Consider the following 18406-nt stretch of genomic DNA (forward strand, 5'->3'; position numbering starts at 1 on the left):
AGGACGACCGCCCTAGACCTGCTGTGGGATGTTCTGGAGCCAGGGTACCTAAGGAAGCCCACCATGGCCCCAGGAACGCCGGGCTTGCTGTTCACAGGCTGGGCAGGTGCTCACTCAGCACGCCCGTGCCCCGGGCTCCAGGGTGGGAAGCAGTTCTGGGCCAGAGGGGCCACTGGAGTGGCTGGCAGGCTCCGGGGAGGGGAAGGGAGTGAGGGGCGTTCTGTGAGACCCAGAGCCGCCTCGGCAGCCAGGGCGTCCCACTGGGAGCTGGGGGGAGCTGGGGGCAGCGGCGACCGCGGGGAAGGAGTGTGGACCAGAGTTCCCGCTCGGGCCTGCCTTGGCGAGCCATTGCCTGAGGCCCATCCTGCAGGTGGGACTCAGATGCTGGGCGCCGAGGGGTGGGGCTGCAGGTTCTCTTTACCACCCACCCCTTCCCACCACCCGCAGGAGGCTGTGCAGTAGGCGCCCTACAGACCATGAACTGAGCGCCGGTCCCGGACCGTTCATGAGCACAGCGTAAGGTGTGCCGTCGCCCACCACCCAGCAAGCCCCTCCCCTCCCTGGCACTGAGGATCCCCAGAGAAGATGGGGAGGAAAAAGATTCAGATTCAGCGAATCACCGATGAGCGGAACCGGCAGGTGAGGAAGTCCTAAGAGCCCCACAGAGGGAGGGCCAGGAGCTGACCTCCGCCTCGGCTCCTTCCAAGTACTCCAGGAGGGCTTCTCGGAAGAAGAGGGACTCTAAAAGGAGCGGAGTTGGGTGAAGAGGGGTCCCTAGCTCATGGCAGCCCTTGGAACCCTGTGTCCCAGGACTTCCAAGTCCTTCTGCCACTGCAGCCAGATGGACCTGTGCCCCCACCCTGGGGCCATGCCTGGGCTTTCCCCACGTCCCCAAGGGAATCCTTCCCCTCTTCTCGCTCCAGAAAGCCCTTTTATTCTCTTCCATGACCTCTCGGTAGCCCCCAGCACCGAGGAGTGGAGTTTAGTCCTGGAAATCCGCCCCTACCAGTGAGCTGGCTCCGGATGTGTTTTGGCCAAGCGTTAGAAAGGGTTGTCCGCCTGTTCCTCCCTGAGAATGGCGGCTCCTTGGGGCGAGGGCTGTGGCCAGCTGCCTGTGGGTGGAGGCTCCCGGGCAGGCCTTGACTGAGCCAGACCTGGCCACCCACCTCCTGTGCTGCAGGTGACATTCACCAAGCGGAAGTTCGGGCTGATGAAGAAGGCGTATGAGCTGAGCGTGCTGTGTGACTGCGAGATCGCACTCATCATCTTCAACCACTCCAACAAGCTGTTCCAGTACGCCAGCACCGACATGGACAAGGTGCTGCTCAAGTACACGGAGTACAACGAGCCGCACGAGAGCCGCACCAACGCCGACATCATCGAGGTGGGCCCCGCGCCGTGCTCCCCCCTGTGCACACGTGCAGAGCCCCAGCAGGAGGAGGGAGCAGGGCAGGTGGACGGGCCAGTGCTGGGCCCCCGAGCTAGGCTTCGGGTGGAGTGGCTCACCCCACCCTCTCTGATGTGTCTCCTGTCTGGCAGGTGTGTACCCCTCCCTCTCTTTCCCCCTGTTTCTCTCCATCTTTTAGTCTGCTCCTTCCTGTATTTGCCTCTTCCTTTTTGTGCCTCCCTCTTTGTTTCCATCTCTCTTGTTCTGTCTCTGTCCTGTGGCTCTGTTTCCTGTTTCAAAGAGAGCTGACATTGTGAACGGGTGAAGGACATGCATGAGCTTTGGAATTCAGCTCTGGCCTTTGCCGGCCACGTGGCCTTGGGCAGGTGGCTTGGCCTCCCTGAGCCGTGGTGTTCCCTCCGCAGACTGGGGCCCATGCCTGCTTTAAAGGACACGATGTGAATAGAATGAGATGAGCCAGCTCCTGCTGCTCACACCAGGGTGCACACACCTTGGGGTGCAGAACCTCTGCCGACCACGAGGACGCCCAGGAAGGCACAGGCTGCCCCAGAGATTTGGAGGAGGTGCCCTCGTTTTTATGTTTGAGAAAGCAGATTCCCCCTAGACTAGAATGTACAATTTACATTGCTTTTGAAGATGAAGCAGGTGTCTGTAAAGATATTTTGAGCCTGGTGGGGGCAGTTTGGGGGCCAACTGCAGGCCCTTCCACGTGCCCCCACTTTGTTCAGATCAGCGCTGGGGGTGCACAGGAGAAGCTCTGACCTCTGGCATTGACAGTTTGTATGGTGGTACACAGTAGGAGCTCAATAAGTACTAGTTCCCCCTTTTGCTCTTCTATGTCCCCTTCTCTCTCTCTTACACTCCCCGTTCTACTGAGCAGAGCCTGGGGATTGGGATGGGCCAAGCCACCCTGATCATGTCCCCCTGGAGAACACGCGGTGGCCCAGTGGGGTGGGGCGGGGTGGGGAGATGCTGGGCCCCGGGAACCCTGAGGAAGGGGGCGGAGGGGGGTTCTTAGCGGGGCTGGGAGGACCCTCGGCCTGCTGTGCGGTTACAGACCCTGAGGAAGAAGGGCTTCAACGGCTGCGACAGCCCCGAGCCCGACGGGGAGGACTCGCTGGAGCAGAGCCCCCTGCTGGAGGACAAGTACCGGCGCGCCAGCGAGGAGCTGGACGGGCTCTTCCGGCGCTACGGGGTGAGCCCCACTCACTGTGTCTCTGTTGGCCCCCTCCGGCCCCTCCCCCAGGCGCTGCACAAGAAGCACAGGGAATGTGAGAGCCCTGAGGTGGACGAGGTGTTTGCCCTGACCCCCCAGACGGAGGAGAAATATAAAAAGATAGACGAGGAGTTTGATAAAATGATGCAGAGTTATAGACTGGCCGTGAGTAGTCGCATGGAGGAGAGCCTCCCTGTGGTGCATGGTGTGGCTTCGCGCCCGGCCCTCGGCTGCCTCGGATGGCTGCTCCGCTCTGAGCCGTGCTGGGGCTGTAGTGACCACTGAGGAACCCCTGGCCTTGGCCGTGACGAACCTGTGACCCTCGCTGAGCCTCCTCTTGGGAGGCACGTAGGCTGAAGAGGCCTGCGGCGTGCCCCTCCCCCAGCGAGCAGTGTACGGAGGACAGGAGCGTAGAGAGTGCTTTTTCCCCAGGTCATTTGGGTGGGGGGTTGGGGGAGTGGAGACCCAGCTTCCGACACTCAGCATCGTTTCGGGGAAGGCAGTGAGGGGGCGCAGGCCTTTCACTGCTGCGTGTGAGTTTGGGTCTCCTGGGTTCTAACCTGCTCCCCGTGTGTCCTGGCTGGCTGAGGACTAATCCACCTCCACCAGGGGGCGGCCCTGGTCCTGTGTGCAGCGGGCAGCGCCTAGGTCTCGTCATCCGGGCCACAGCGGGATCCCAAAGCGCTCCCACCAGTGCGCTTCCTCGGTGGGAGTGGCAGGCAGGACTCCAGGAGGGCCCAGGGCAGAGAGCCCCAGCTGCTGGCCGTAGGATGCACCGCCTGGGAGCCAGAAGAGCCCTCGCCTTCCCTCTCAGGCAGCGTGGGCCCCGGGTCTGGGCTCACCCCGGCCTGACTTACCCCTCCGTCTTTCTGTCTAGTCAGCTGTCCCGGCCCCCAACTTTGCCATGCCTGTCACGGTGCCCGTGTCCAACCAGAGCTCCCTGCAGTTCAGCAACCCCAGCGGCTCCCTGGTCACCCCTTCCCTGGTGACGTCGTCCCTCACGGACCCGCGGCTCCTGTCCCCCCAGCAGCCAGCACTACAGAGGAACAGTGTGTCTCCCGGCCTGCCCCAGCGGCCAGCCAGTGCAGGTGAGGGCTGGGAGTGAGCCGTGCTGGGGACTTGGGGAGTTCATTTTCAACAGTGAGTGTTTCCCTTCCCCCATGCAGCAGTCCCCCGATTGTGCGGCCCCTCCTCCCGGGGTCCCCAAGACTCAGTGTGGGACGGGGAGTGCTGCCAGCTCATCACGTTTCTGCTTTCCCTCCAGGGGCCATGCTGGGGGGAGACCTCACCAGCGCGAACGGAGCCTGTCCCAGTCCCGTCGGTGAGTGCCGCCGCCCTTCTGCCTGGCGGTGGGCAGGGTTGCCCCTCCGCCCCTGGGACCCGGAAGGACTTAGAGCAGTGCAGAAGAAGAAGCCAGGGTCCGAAGTGCAGGCCCCTGGACTCTGTGGCCTGTGGCAGTGATGGGTGTGGATGAGCAGTAGAGATGTAGGCTCGGGAATTCTGGGACACAGAATGAAGCAGCATTCCCAGTTGGAGGAGAGGATCTAAGGGCTTCCAGCGAGTGGGGTGCTGGTCTTGGGGGGGTGATAGTGCCTGGTGCTACGTGGACCACTGTAAGCACGGGCCGTACACACCCACATCTGTGCGTTCTCGCTCTGATGCTGACGGAAATAACTGTAAGCACACACGTGCAAGCCACAGAAGAAGGGCAGCTGCCCTGTCCCCCACCCTGCAGCCCGCAGTCCCGGCTGTCCTGTGCTCCTGTCTGTTTTGGTGGCTGACTGCGAACGTCACCGCTGACGTCACCTGACATTCTTGCCATTCTCAGAGTGATCCGGGAATGGGATGGAGGCAGCCACACACTTCCAGGGTGACTGCGTGCTCTTGGGGGACAGGGCAAGGTGGCATTTCTGACTCTGGCTGCCCCCGCACCCTCAGCCCTCAGAGTCCCCCGCCCAGCCTCAGTCGTCGGGCACTGCTCGGGCGCTGGGGTCGGGAACCTGGGAGAATGGGTGAATCCCCTCCCACTCCAATGAGAGCCCCAAAGCGAAACTTGCAGGCCTGGCCCAAACAGGGATGCGTGTAGGCCCTCACGTCCAGCGTGTGGAAGGCAGGCGAGGGCCCCAGCTGTGTGGCCCTGCACGGATTGTTACACCTCTCCCAGGCAGGCTGAGCCAGGGCTGATGGCACCTGTCCTGGCCGTTCTGCAGGTTATCGTGAGGATCAGATGAGATAGTGCATGTGTGTGAAAGGCCTGTGGAGATGGCGGAGCGCGGCGCTCATCGCTCATCGCTGCCGGTCGGCTGCTGCTGGTGGCCGTGTTAGCGGTGCTTAAGTGCCAGGAGGCCTGTCGCCATGGCCAAGCAGCTTGTCTCCCCTGGCCGCAGGCAGCTCGCCCGTGTGCTGCAAATAGCAGCCTCCCCAGCCGATGGCGTAGGGAGCACGCCGAGCGGTGGGTGGCCGGGCTCCTCAGGGTGGCTGATTCCGGCTGTCGCCCCTTCCCCACGCGGCCGTCCAGTCCTGTCCAAGGCAGATTCTGGGCGCTAAGAGCGCTGGACTGAACAGGTACCAAAGAAGAGCATAACGCAAGGAGAGGCCCAGCCGTAGTAGAACCTCCCGGCCAGCACTGGGCCGGAGGTCACAGCCGCGTTCCCTTTGCGGCCTCGGAGCACCCAGGCCTGTCACGGGTATCTTGGGGGCAGGGCAGTGAACTAGTGATTCGGGAGTGAGGGCTCTTCTTACTTCCGTTCCTGCAAGACTGGATGGCTTTAAGGACACCAGCTCAGCGCCCACTCCCAGCCCAGGCGCAGCTGTCAGAGGTCCCGGGCGCTAGGGGCGGGCGTGGACAAGGGCAGGCACTAACGGGGAGGCCGTGGTCTTCCTCCTCCCCTCCTCTCCTCACTTCTCCAGGGAACGGCTACGTCAGTGCCCGGGCTTCCCCCGGCCTCCTCCCTGTGGCCAATGGCAACAGCCTCAACAAGGTCATCCCTGCCAAGTCTCCACCCCCGCCCCCCCACGGCGCCCAGCTCGGAGCCCCCAGCCGCAAGCCCGACCTGCGGGTCATCACCTCCCAGGGAGGAAAGGGGTTAATGCATCACTTGGTGAGTGGGGAGGGGGCAAGGGCAGACCTGCAGCAGGAGAGGCAAAGGTTAGCCAGCTGTTAGGACTTCCTGGGGGAGGGCTCGCCCTTCCCAGAGAGCCTTCTGATGTTGGAACACAGAAGTACCAGCTAAGGGACAGGAGATGTGGGGAAGGTTCTGTAACAGGGAGGAAGACGGAAAGGATTTATCAGGGCAGCAGGAGGCCTGGGATTGGGAGGTGAGGATTTCCTGAGCGGTGGAGATGGGGACGCAGTCAGGAAGACGCCGTCCGTCCAGGCTGGGGAGCACCATCCTTCCCTGGGCCAGGAGGTGGATGGAATGGCGGGAGGGACGGAGGTGTGGGGGAGGGCGGAGGCCAGAGGCTGAAGCCTGCCCTTGGTTTTGTTTCTGCTCTCAGACTGAGGACCATTTAGACCTGGTAAGTGAGGCTGTGACACGTTTGCTCTGGCTTTGAATTGCGGCCCTGCCCGCTGCTCTGCAGCCCCCAGCATGGAGGACGTGTGTGCCCTGTGCTGTCGCCTGCCTGTGTGCATAGTGGGTGTGATCTGGTTGTTTGCCTGGAGCTGTGTTCCGTGCCAAGCGGGATGCCGAGGTGAATGGGGCGGGGGCGAGGGGAGGCATGCACGCGTGTGTGGCCGTGTGTGGGGTGCCTTATGTGACATTGCATTCATTCACACAACCCTTTCTCTGTGGCTGTGCATATGTGCAAGGGGGAGAGGGCAGCCCCAGGCCTCCAGGGTCCCAGCCCTGCTGCCCAGAGTAGCCCTCAGATCCCACGAGAGCCCTGGGACTCTGCTCAGGCCCACAGAGATGCCAGCTAGACAGTAAAGTGGGTTTCCCAGGGGAAGCTGAGGCCCAAACCAAGGCCGGAGTGGGCTTCTCCGTGGGGGCTTCCCCACCTGCCCACCTGCCCGGGCTGCCTCCTGCCCTCAGCCGGTCTTGCGGGCACTCAGAGGTGTGGGCAGCATCCACCCCGGCCCCGGCTGGCCTCACACGTGCCCGCCCGATCTCAGCCTAGAGTGGGACAGGGGCTCCTCCCTTCCCAGCTCCCTGACGGGAGGCCAGAAAGGCTGGAAAAGGCAGGCAGGCTCTGGCGGCCAACACGGCAGCAGTTTCGCCCCAGCGTGGAGTTGGAATAAACAAGTGACTCAGCAGCAGATGGAGCTGACAGCCCCACACACGTGTGTGCATACACGCAGGCACACGCCACGCCAGGCCCCGCACGCCCCTCCCCAGATACCAGGGTGCTTCTGCTGGGACGTGTGCGGCAGTGCGAGGGCTGGAGAGGAGACTGCAGGGGTACTGGCCAGGAGAAGAGGAGGGGAGGGAGAGGACCCTCCTCTTCTCCCTGTGTCCCAGGAGACTGTGCCCAGTGTTGGTGTTGGGCCCCTGGGCAGCAGCCGGGCCTTCCTCTTTGCACATGTGTAGGTGTGAGTGAATCTGCGTGTGCATGATGATCCTGTCCGTGGACTGCGGCATCTCTGTGAATGCACCAGCCTCCGTGTGTGTGTGTGTGTGTGTGTGTGTGTGTGGCTACGGGGCCTCCTTGCTAAGGCACCCCACGTTGGCCTTGGGATTCCAGGCGCCAGTTTAGCCTTGGGATGGAGGGCCAGCATAAAGCAGGCCACCCTTCTGCCACCTCCTGACGGACAGCTTTCTCCCACAGAACAATGCCCAGCGCCTTGGGGTCTCCCAGTCTACCCACTCACTCACCACCCCAGTGGTTTCCGTGGCAACACCAAGTTTACTCAGCCAAGGCCTCCCCTTCTCTTCCATGCCCACTGCCTACAACACAGGTGAGTGACCGTGGGACACGTAATGTGTATACCTGGGCCTGGGGCAGGCGAGTGATCAGAGAGGGAACGTTAGGTGCCCCCCAGGGAGGGCCGTGCCTGAGGAAGGCTGTTGATCTGGGGGAGCCCCCCGCAGCTAGGATTGCCAGATTTAGCAAATAAAGGCATAGAATGCCCATTAAGAGTTCAGATAAAACAAGTAATTTTTGAGCATATATCACAAAGATGTTCTGATTAAGTGCGGCCCGAAGATGCACTTAGCTAACACGCTCCGCCTTGTTTGATCTGAGACAGAGATCTCCCTGGGCTTCCTGGCTTTTTAAAGCCGCCCCGATGGAGGGGGCAGGCCCTGTCCTTGGGAAACCTCGTGCCTGAGGAGCAGGAGTGGACAGAACAGAGGAGGCCCACCAGGCTCCACCTCGTTTGTGGGGAGTGGGGAGGGGACATGGGCAGTTCAGAGAGACTTCCTGGAGGTGGAGAGACCAGAGACAACCATGAAGTGCAAGCTGGGTCAGTTGGCCAGCTTTCCTGAGAGGACCAGCGAGGGCCCCAGGGCTGGGCAGAGGAGAGAGAGAAGGGTCTGATGTGGGCTGGAGGTGAGGGGGGGGGTGCTGAGGGCGGGAGGGAGCAGGGGGAAAGTGAGGAGTTACCCGAGGACACAGGTGCAGGGGCCCCTGGGCAGACAAATTCAGACAGAACACCAAGTGCCCCGCTGTCCTCCATCCCCAGGCTGTCCTGGCCTGAGTCGCCCACTCATTCCACGTGGGAGCAGTCTGTGACACTCTGGCCATCCTTGCCTGCGCGCTGTGCTGCTGGGTCAGCAAGGACTCCCCCCTGGGACATGGCTTGTCACCTGTCCCTGTGGTGCTGTGTGGCCCGGGGAGCCCGGGCTGTTGTCAGCTGAAGAGACCCTGCTTGCCCTCAGGCCCTGGGGCATGTGGGTGGCTTGGGTTGGGGGCTGTTCCTGTGAGGACGCAGGCTAAAGCACACACAAACCTCCGAGCTTCCCCAGGGCCATGTGGGCACCAGAGCCCGGGCCGTACCCCAAGGGGATGCGCCTGGAGGAACGCCATCCACAGCAGGTTGAGCACTGGGGGAGTGCTCATGTGGGGCCAGTGTGCAGCTGGGTCAGATTCTGTCTCCAGGCTCCTGCTGGCCCTGTGTGTGCAGCCATGGGCGGGCCCACCGCAGCTCGGGGAAGACCGCCTCGGAAGCTGCACCTGGGAGCCGGGTGCTGTCTGCTAGAGGAGTGGGGCCCGCAGGGCATGAGGTCTTTGAGGCTCCTCCAGCCCTGCCCCAGGGGGGTGGGGGGTAGGGCTGGAGTGTTTTTTTTTTTGTTTTGTTTTTTGTTTTTTGTTTTTTTATTTGAAAGGCAAAGTGAGAGAGAGAGAGATCTTCATCCATTGATTCACTCCCCCAATAGCCACAACTGCCAGGGGTGGGCCAGGCCAGAGCCGGGAGCCGGGAGCTTCTTCCGGTACTTGGGCCATCTCCCGCTGCTTTCCCAGGCACATGAGCAGGGAGCTGGATTAGAAGTGGAGCAGCCGGGACTCAAACCAGTCCATATTGGATGCCGGCATCACACACAGTGGCTTAACCTGCTGTGCTGCGGCGCGGGCCCGGGGGGCTTCAGTAGCTGATGTTTGCTGGGGAGTCCCGCGGTGGTGGCTTCCTGCTGTCTCCTGGTTGCCCACCGTCTCTGTGAAGCCCGAGGGAAGTTCGCTGGTGTCTAGACAGAGAGTGGTCGGTCACTGGTGCGAGAGCGGTTCGTGCGCCTGCGTGTGCAGCCCCCCTGGGAAGTGTGTGGTGGTCCTCGCGTCCTCTCAGAAAGCAGGCTGCAGTTCCTCCTGCTGCTGGAGTCGCTGAGTGGACTTCAGCCTAAACAGCAGGTGTGGTCAGGTGACCCTGCATGCGTAAACAAAACACCGGCGAGCACATGGCTGTTTAGCTGGTCACTGTTTACAGCCCTTGGCCCAGGTCAGGTTCCAGCTGGGGTTGATCTGGCTGGGGGAATGGCTTGGGGACGGGATGGGCCTGGCCCCTGTTGACACTGGCTGCCAAGGTCTGGCTGCAGTGGCTCTGGGGGCAGGGAACTCAGCTTCCCAGTCGACAGGGCTTGGAGCCTGGTGGGACAGGACAGGACTGGGAGGTGGGTCTCTACTGTTCATTCCCCAGAGGGACCTTGGGCAAGGCACGGCACGGTTCTGGGCTTAACTCGATTGTAAGATAAGTATTGGGAATGGTTGGTTCTAGGGCCTGTTTCTGCCCTTGCTGCGCTTTTTAAACATGAGCGTAAGCATCTCACACCTAGTGGCCAACATGACGAGACCCCAGGCAAGCGGGGACCCTCGGTGGAGGGAGGTTTAGTGACCGTAAGGAGCTCAGGGTCTGGTCTGAGCTGTGCGGCTGGCTTTCTGCACAGCCTGGGGCGGACTCCAGGCTCACAGCAAAGACTGTGACATCTTTGCCCAGCCAGGCGCTGTTCTGCACGCCCTCCGCGTCCATACTCGCTCGGGCCTCGTGGCAGCTGTGCACCGAACGGAGGATTATTGCCTCCGGTTTATAGACAGAGTAAGCACTTGCCCAAGGCCACAGGGCCTGTACGTGCAGGTAGCCAGGAAGTTTGACCTCGTCCGTAGCTCACGCCTCTGTGATACCATCTCCCTGCACACAGAAGGCTGTAGCAGATGGCCCCTGAGGAGTAGCATCGTGGCGACACGGTGGGTGGCTGGGCTGTGCTCCCCACCCCCGCCTGCCCTCCTGCTGTCACAGTGCAGCCTCTCTGGGGTCCCAGACAGGGTGCACCGGGAGACATCGCAGTGCTGTGTACTGGGGAGCACCTCGTGGTTCTGCTGCTCTGTGGCGGTGCAGACACAGTCGTTTCGTCCTTGAGATGGACATTTTAGGAACTGAGGAGTGCCTGTCCCAGGAACCCTGCCAGGCCCTTGGCCGGTGTGGGGCCCCCGGAACCCCTGTGCTACGGTGCGTGAGAACCAGGTGGCAGGCACCTCGAGCCCAGGCCGCTTCCTGTTTTAAGTATTTATCGGTCTGGGGGGGACCTGGGCACGCTGCAGAGGCGACATGGCACTCGCAGGGGTTTGCTTCTGAGGCGCCGTTTGTCTGGCGTTTACCATGGCGCCCCATCGCCTCGGAAAGGCACCTGGAGACTTGGCAGGAGGAGAGGTGGCAGTTAGACATCTGAGACTTTCCCCTTTCTCTCCCCTTTTTAAAAACTGTCACTGTAAAAGTGATAGGTATGTGGGAATTTTTTTTTTCAAGTTCAACCCTGTTGGAAAAACCACCTCTGTCTTCATCTGTTGAGTGGAAAGCAGCCCCTTGGCGTCGTGCTGCTTGTCGCATCCCCCAACTCTGGGCGCATCTCCCCTGGGGTGTGTGGTCCACCTGCGCCCTCACCCCGGCTCACCCCGCCCTGTTCCCCTGCAGATTACCAGTTGACCAGTGCGGAGCTCTCGTCCTTACCAGCCTTCAGTTCGCCTGGGGGGCTGTCGCTAGGCAACGTCACCGCCTGGCAACAGCCCCAGCAGCCCCAGCAGCCGCAGCCGCCGCAGCCGCAGCCGCAGCCACAGCCGCCGCAGCCCCAGCCGCCGCAGCAGCCGCCGCAGCCCCCTCAGCAGCAGTCCCACCTGGTCCCCGTGTCACTCAGCAGCCTCATGTGAGTGCTCGTGTGGCACGTGGGGGTGGGGGATGGGAGCGCGCCACATCCCCTGGAGATGGGTGTCCTGCGGGGTGGCCCATCCTTAGTAGGCGCCCCTGGGTGGGCTCCCTGGACCACCGAGGGATGACCTGGGCTGGAAGCCAACTGACATTCCTGTTTCTCTTTCCTGCCCTTCCTTTGACCCTTGGCTCTACCCCACCCCCCCACCCCCGTGCTCCCTCCGTATTCTCACTGCCTTCTCGCCTCTGTCACGGGACCTCCCATCATTGCCCACCTCCAGCCCGGGCAGCCCCCTGCCCCACGTGGGTGCAGCCCTCACGGTCACCACCCACCCCCACATCAGCATCAAGTCGGAACCCGTGTCCCCCAGCCGAGAGCGCAGCCCTGCGCCACCCCCTCCAGCTGTGTTCCCTGCTGCCCGCCCGGAGCCAGATGACAGCCTCAGCAGCCCAGCTGGGGGAGCCTACGAGACGGGGGACCGGGATGATGGCCGGGGGGACTTCGGGCCCACGCTGGGCCTGCTGCGCCCAGCCCCAGAGCCCGACGCTGAGGGCTCAGCTGTGAAGAGGATGCGGCTCGATACCTGGGTACTGTAGCGCCGCCCCGCCCGTCCGCCAGCGCCTGATGCACCCTGGGACCGGGGACGTCCCCGTGGTCCCCGCCTGCCACGTCTCCCGGCCCTGTGGGGAGAGGGGCGGGGGCAGGTCCCCAGAGCCTGGGCCAGCCCCTCACACCCCTTCTCCGTCTCCTCTCTCCACAGACATTAAAGTGATGGCTCCCACTCCCTCCCCTCAGCCTCCCTGATGAAGAGTTGACAATCTCACCGCCCGCCCTCCCCGCCTGGGCTCCTCCCGCTCGACCCCCACTTCCTTTGTTGTGCTCCGTGTCCTGTTGACGGTTACATTTGTGTATAATTATTATTATATTATTATTATTATTATATTTTTTTTAATTTGGATTCTCGCTTTGGAGAGGGGATGCTCTCGTTCCCTCTTTCTCCACCTCCCCCCGTTTTCACTGGCTGGGGGCTCTCTTTTTTGCGGGAAGGGGGGGACACTTTGCACGTTGTACACATATGCTGCAGGAAGGGGGTGGGGGCCCAGTAGGCCTTGGGGAAAGGACAGGTGCCGAACCCACCCCATCCCCCAGATAGAGGGAAATAACCAAAAAATTACCAAACAACAACAACAAAAAAAACCCTGTACAATAGACTGAAACCCCAAAGTTGGCTTGATGAGTAGGTTTGTGTTACAAGGGGAGAGTAAGGCACAGGTTCTGAGCAGGATCTCTGCTTCTGGGCTGTTCCCAAGGCCCCAGGCACGCCTGGCCCCGAGCACCCATGCACGCAGGTGCACGCACACAGGTCATGCTCACTGATCCTTGTGTGCGCTGCACCCCCGAGGCACGTGGGTGCTGGCTGAGCCTTTGGGTGGGGCAGACTGCATGGGGATCCGAGGCTGGGGGCAGGATTTCAGGTGGTGCCTGTCTGGAAGCACATTTGGAGAGAGAGAGAGCCATGAGGAGAGGGCTGAGGGGTGGCGGTGGGGCCAGAGAAGGGCTAGGCCAGGTAAGGGTCAGGCCCCTCCCTCCCCCAGCTTTTCTCTAAGATACACAGTGCAATAGCTCCCCGGCCCTCGCTGGTCGCCGGCCCCGTGAAGCTGGCCACCACGTGTGGGGAGAATCGGGGAGAGGAACTTTAGTGAGGGGGCTGGTGGGGGGAGGCGTGAGAATGGGCCTCGGGCCTCCCTGGGTGCCTGAAGGCCAGAACCCTTCCGTGGGACGAGGGCGGGAAGGGAACCTGGTCCACCCTGCACCTGCGCTTAGAGAGGAATGGCCACCAGGACAGACTGCAGAGGCCCAGGTCCCTATGGGTGGGGTCCCATCTGTGGGGGTCCACCTCCCTGCCTCCTCCCAGCCCCTCCTCCTAGCTCCCTCTGCTCCTGACCCCACCTCCCTGCTCTTGGCACCTCGCCTGCCCTGGTCGTCTGGCTACCTCCTTGTCCCACCACCTCCAGGCCGCATCCCACCTTCCCTCTTGGCTACTGTAATTGTAAATAGCGACCTTTGGAAAACGTTAGCGGTGTACCAGTCCAGGAAACTGTTGTTGTTGTTGTATTGATATGAAATGAGAATCTATTTTTGTCACAGTATATTGTAATAATAACGACTCAAACGGCCCGAACTGTCCAGAGGCGATCTGCTGTTGTTCTTGCTCCCCACCCCCAAGGCCGCAAGGGGCCCAATCAGAGATCATCCTGGAGGGGTGGGGGGCAGCCTGTGCTCCACCACCACCCCCGCCAGGGACCGGGCCTGGAGCGACAGGGGCTGGCAGGCTGGAGTCCGCCCCATTCCTCCGGGCAAGCCCCGTCCTCTGCCTGGGGTGCAGCGCTCCCTTGGGCGTCCTCCCAGTTGGCGTGGCGAGTAGAGCCACAAGGCCCAGGAGGTAGATGACCGTCCTTGGCTGCCCCAGGGACCTGGCCTCGCACAGTATTCTGACACTTGGCGCAGGGAAGGAACCAGAGCAGATGGGTGTGTGCGACCACACCGGCCCTGAGCGTGTTCAGGAGGGCATCTGGTATTTATGTGTCTGAGTGTCCCTTTGTATTTATGTGAGTGTGTGTGTGTGTGTGTGTGTGTGTGTGTGTGTGGTTGCAGGGCTGTCCCTCTGTGTGTCTCTGAGCCTGGCTGGGTGTGGCTGCGTGTGTCTGTGTGGCTGCTGTGTGTTTACAAAGGGACGGAGGCTGTCCCTGCTCCCCGCTGCACGGGCTGGCTTCCGGCTCTGAGACCCTGGCTCCCTCCTTCCCACCTCACCCCGCCCTCAGCTCTTAACCGACCCCGTGAAACTGCAGGGAGGGGCTTTGGCAAAGGCCCTCTGCTTCGCCCTGCAGCCTACCTCTGCGGGAGTTGGGGGCTCCGCCAGGAGCCTTTGCCTCCACACACAGGTGCCCTGCTCCCCCCAGCCTCGTCCTGCTTATAGAGCAGCGCTGTCTAGGTCCTGGGCCTTGCCAAGCTCTCCCTTGCTCACGGCAGACCCCACCCGCTCCCCGTGCCAGGACCCAGCATGCCCAGCACCCCAGCCTGCCCCCCACAGGGTGTGTCCAGGGCTGATGAGATGCGGTCAGGCCCTGGAAGAAGCCAGGGTGCAGTGTTGCGCGTGCATGCATCCCAGGACCCTGCCCAGTGCCTGGCACACAGTAGGCGCCCAAGAAATGCTGAATGGTGAGTGGATAAATGATAGGTGCTCAATAAATGTTGAACGACCGGCCTTCCCTACTCAGGCTGTTCCCGCCATTCGTCCACCCGCCTCGCCAGGCCGGGCTTGGCCACCGTTAAACACGGGGTGGGGCCCAGGCCCTGCAGTTCACGGTGCAATATTTACCAGTTTTGCCCTCTGCCTCCTAAGGCAAACCTGGCTTTGATGACCGTGTGTGGATGTGTGTGTGCGTGTGTCCTTTCTTTTCTGTCCCTGGAAGGGGGGGTGTCTATGAATGAATATATGACATTTCTACAATTCAGTATCCCAAGGTTTCAGGGGCTGGGGGTGGGGGTTGGGTTAGGGGCTCCTGGCCGGCCAGATGAATGGGTTCCTGGGAACCCAGCCTCGAGTGGGGACTTAACTTCAGTTTTCTTCCTCTCACAAGCCAAATTTGCCTCCACCCACTCCCTCTGAAGAACTGGGCATTTGCCAAAGTAACCACTGGAGTTGTCCAATGCCCCTCCCTCCCCAGGTTTCCCACAGCTTCAGGGACAGAGAGCAGGGGACCCCCTCCCCGCGCTCAACAGAACACACCGGCTCCCTTCCCCAGCAGTGCACTGCCCCCGCCCGCCCGGCCCTCCCACCTTGGACAGGAAGGAAGCAATGCACCTTCTCTTGCTCATTATTTATTTGTTTGGAGAGACAGAAGCGATGTAAAAGTGTATCTAGAAATATCTATATCTATATATTTTTAACTGACTTTGGAATCCCCTGGGGTGGGGTGGGGGTGGCGTGGGCTTTTCCTGGAGGGGAGGAGACAGGGAGCCTGGGAACTCCTTGTTCACTCTCCTGCCTCTCCCCGCACCCTGAACAGTTGGTAGAAGGAATGGGGTTTGTATGGGGGGAGGGGGCTGGAATGTTCCATGGAGAATCTGGATTCTCTCCTCTTCCCCAGCAAGTCCCAGAGGGCGGGAGGGGGTAGGGGAGAGGGAAGGAGGGGTGGGGCGGGCCACGGAGGTGCCCCACCCCCACACCAGACAATCACCCACACTCCTGGGGCTGCTCCTGGGTCCTGGGGCAGGGCGAGTCCAAGTGTGTGGCTGTTGATTTGTTTTCAATATTTCTTTTCGTGCTGTATGGTGATGCTTTCTTAGTATTCTACACAATAAGAAAAGACAAAGTCCTCGAGATTCTTATGAGTTTTGTTTGAAAACTCTTTCACTATATTTGTTGTAAAGAGGTTTACTATTAAAAGAAAAAATACACGTTTCTGATACTTCGGCTTGGGCTTTGCTTTCTTTGGTGCGGCCGGGGCCGGGAAGGAAGCAGTGAGACAGCCTTGCAATGAGAGAGGTGAGAGAGGCCGGCGGTGCCCAGCCTGGGGTGGGGGGAGCGCTTCCGGGCATCTGGGGTGGAATTTTCAGATGAGTATTTCTTCCGGGTGCTCTGTCAGAAGCAGGCAGCCCCAGGTCCAAGGAGGGTTGCCCAGTTAAAGTCGCAGGTGGGATCCTGGGGCGCAAGAAAACCTGGAAGCAGCCTGGTGTTTGGTGTTGGGATGGGGCACACAGAGGGCCCCCCCTCCCCGGTCCCCATGTCTGGGTCCTCACAGCATGCCCTCCAGCAGGAGGCTGCCCTTGCCTTACTTTCCAGGGCCCTTCCTTGTGCTCCCCACACTTCCCAAAGGGCCCCCGCCCCGGCACCAGGCACCAGGTGGCCTGCTCTCCTCCCGCCTCCTGGCGCCTGTCACTTGGACTGTGCGTGTCAGGCGTGACTCACTGGGGACAGGGTTTGGCCACCCCTCTGTACCTGGCCCACGCTGGGCGCCACAGAGGCAAACATGGGAGTGTGAAGGATCCACAAGGGCGGAGACAGGCCTGCAGCCAGGCCTACAACTGCCCAGGGCCCCGCGCGTTGTTGCAAGGGCGCTCCAGGGTCAGGCAGGCACAGCGTGTCTGCGGGCCCCACTTGAGTTTCTGTTCTATGTGTGCCGAGGCGGCCGTCTGTCCTGGCCCTGCCTCCCTCTCCAGGCTGCACCTTGCTTCAGGCCGGAGCAGGACGGGAAGGATTAAGAAGACATTGTCCTCTGGATGAGGTGCCCTGCATAAACTTCCAAGGTGGCCTCCAATCATCCCTGCCTGGTATTCCTGCCTCTGCGGAGTCCCCGCCCACAGTGACTCAGGGTTGGTGTGTGCGACCAATAAAAAAAGAAGAGGTGGAGGATGACTTCCAAGGCCAAGTCATGACTTCTGCTCGCTCGCTCTCATTTGCCCTGGGGAAAGCCAGATGCCATGTTAGAGGACACTTCAGTAGCCCTCGAGAGACCCGCGTGGTGAAGAACGGAGGCCTCCTACTGACGGCCGTTTTGAGTGCAGCCACCTCTGTTCTGTGCTAGAGTGCCAGAGCTTCCCCAGACAGGTGCACGCCCCAGGCCGGCTTACGTCGAGGAAGAGCTGACCAGAACGGCCCTAACACCCAAATCCTGAACAAAACTCTGGACACCTCCCTGCTCCAGGGCTGCCCGGCCTGCCCTTACTTTCCCTGTGGGCCTCGCCAGGTAGGCGTTACTGATGTCCAGATCCTTCCTGGACACACAACGCTGTTTCCTGGGCCCTGTGTTGTCAAGCAGGGGTGTTGAACTAGTGTGATCAGGGGACTGTAGTGGGCTGTAACATACGTCCCTCCTGGTACCTGGCTCTCCGGGGCTTCTTTCTGTGTTGCGTGGTCATGTGAGTGCCACAAACTCAAAGCAGTCGGGGTTGTCCAGTGCCAGAGTAGACGGGGGTGAGCAGGAAATCGGTGCGGGGCATGAAGCCACGGGGATTTTACTACTGTGTCCAAGATGTGACGCTGACTGGGGCAGTAGCCTCCCCACTCCTGGACAGCCTTTCTCCTCCATATGCCTTCTGGTGTCTGCAGTTGCCAAGTGCAACTTGTAGTTCGTGCAAGGCCAGCTGGGTGGCCTTGGGTAGACCCCCGTCTGCCTGAGCCTCCCTGTCTGTGGAGCAGAGCTAACAGCTGCCTGCCTTCTCTAGCCCCCACCTCCCTCTTGGGTCCACCCCCCATCTTCGGTGCAGCTCCGATCATCTAACACCTGTACTTCTCCGCTGCCCGTCATGGTGACCAGCGTGGTGTGTGGCGTTGGGGCGCCCATGATATAAAGTGCAGATTCCACACAGCCACCCCAACCCCTTTCGCAGACTTCCTCCGTGCTGCCCCCGGTGCCTCCCCTGGGCCCTAGGCAGCCCACACAGCCCACTGCCTGCCTCGGCAGATCCTTGTGTCTCTGTGCACGCTCTCCTGCCTGAAGCGCATCATTGATCAAGCACCTGCTCTGTGTGACACCCGCAGTGATGAAGGGGAGAGCAGGACAGCTCCCGCCTCCAGCCAACTCCAGCGGGGACAAGTGATCCAAAAGGTGACACCTGACTCCCTGTTAAACACCGTATACGAAGGACACGAATGGGCTTTTGGGATCAGAGACACGCCCAAAACCAAACTCGTGGTGATCAGGGGAGGCGTTCAGGTGCATTTTGAAGACGTGAGGGCAGAAGAGGCCTTCGGCGCCGCAGCTCACTAGGCTAATCCTCCGCCTTGCAGCACCAGCACACCGGGTTCTAGTCCCGGTTGGGGCGCCGGATTCTGTCCCGGTTGCCCCTCTTCCAGGCCAGCTCTCTGCTGTGGCCAGGGAGTGCAGTGGAGGATGGCCCAAGTGCTTGGGCCCTGCACCCCATGGGAGACCAGGAGGAAGCACCTGGCTCCTGGCTTCGGATCAGCACGGTGCTCTGGCCAAAGCGCGCCAGCCGCAGCGGCCATTGGAGGGTGAACCAACAGAAAAGAAAGACCTTTCTCTCTGTTTCTCTCTCACTGTCCACTCTGCCTGTCAAAAAAAAAAAAAAAAAAAAAAAAAAAAAGAAGAGGCCGTGCTCGCGGCAGGAATGCCATAGAAGGTGTGGAGTGAGAATGCTGCCCCAACAAGGTCCCAGAGTAGCGTACAGAGCAGAGGCCTCGGCACGAAA

The 18406-nt window shown here is 61.2% G+C and overlaps 1 protein-coding gene across 22 annotated transcripts in view; it reads left to right on the forward strand.

Moving 5' to 3' along the window:
- MEF2D (myocyte enhancer factor 2D) overlaps positions 1-15666 on the forward strand; it is a 30833-nt gene extending 15167 nt beyond the window's left edge. For 9 of the 22 annotated variants that reach the window (XM_051858549.3, XM_070077525.2, XM_070077528.2 and 6 more), the window contains 11 exons: positions 448-639; positions 1181-1384; positions 2655-2789; positions 3502-3712; positions 3889-3945; positions 5535-5725; positions 6123-6143; positions 7392-7521; positions 10963-11191; positions 11475-11781; positions 11955-15666. In XM_051858549.3, the coding sequence (XP_051714509.1) occupies positions 586-639; positions 1181-1384; positions 2655-2789; positions 3502-3712; positions 3889-3945; positions 5535-5725; positions 6123-6143; positions 7392-7521; positions 10963-11191; positions 11475-11781; positions 11955-11966 (1551 nt within the window). In that variant the 5' untranslated portion in view covers positions 448-585 and the 3' untranslated portion in view covers positions 11967-15666. Of the gene's footprint in view, positions 1-447; positions 640-1180; positions 1385-2465; positions 2604-2654; positions 2790-3501; positions 3713-3888; positions 3946-5534; positions 5726-6122; positions 6144-7391; positions 7522-10962; positions 11192-11474; positions 11791-11954 lie in introns of those variants that run through there. The other 13 variants (XM_051858544.3, XM_051858545.3, XM_051858548.3 and 10 more) reach the window with 8 other exon arrangements.
- The last annotated feature ends 2740 nt before the right edge of the window (positions 15667-18406 follow it).

The sequence above is a fragment of the Oryctolagus cuniculus genome, chromosome 7, assembly GCF_051225735.1.
Source record: "Oryctolagus cuniculus isolate XC-2025 breed Fujian yellow rabbit chromosome 7, ASM5122573v1, whole genome shotgun sequence".
In the NCBI taxonomy this organism is placed as follows: Eukaryota; Metazoa; Chordata; class Mammalia; order Lagomorpha; family Leporidae; genus Oryctolagus; species Oryctolagus cuniculus.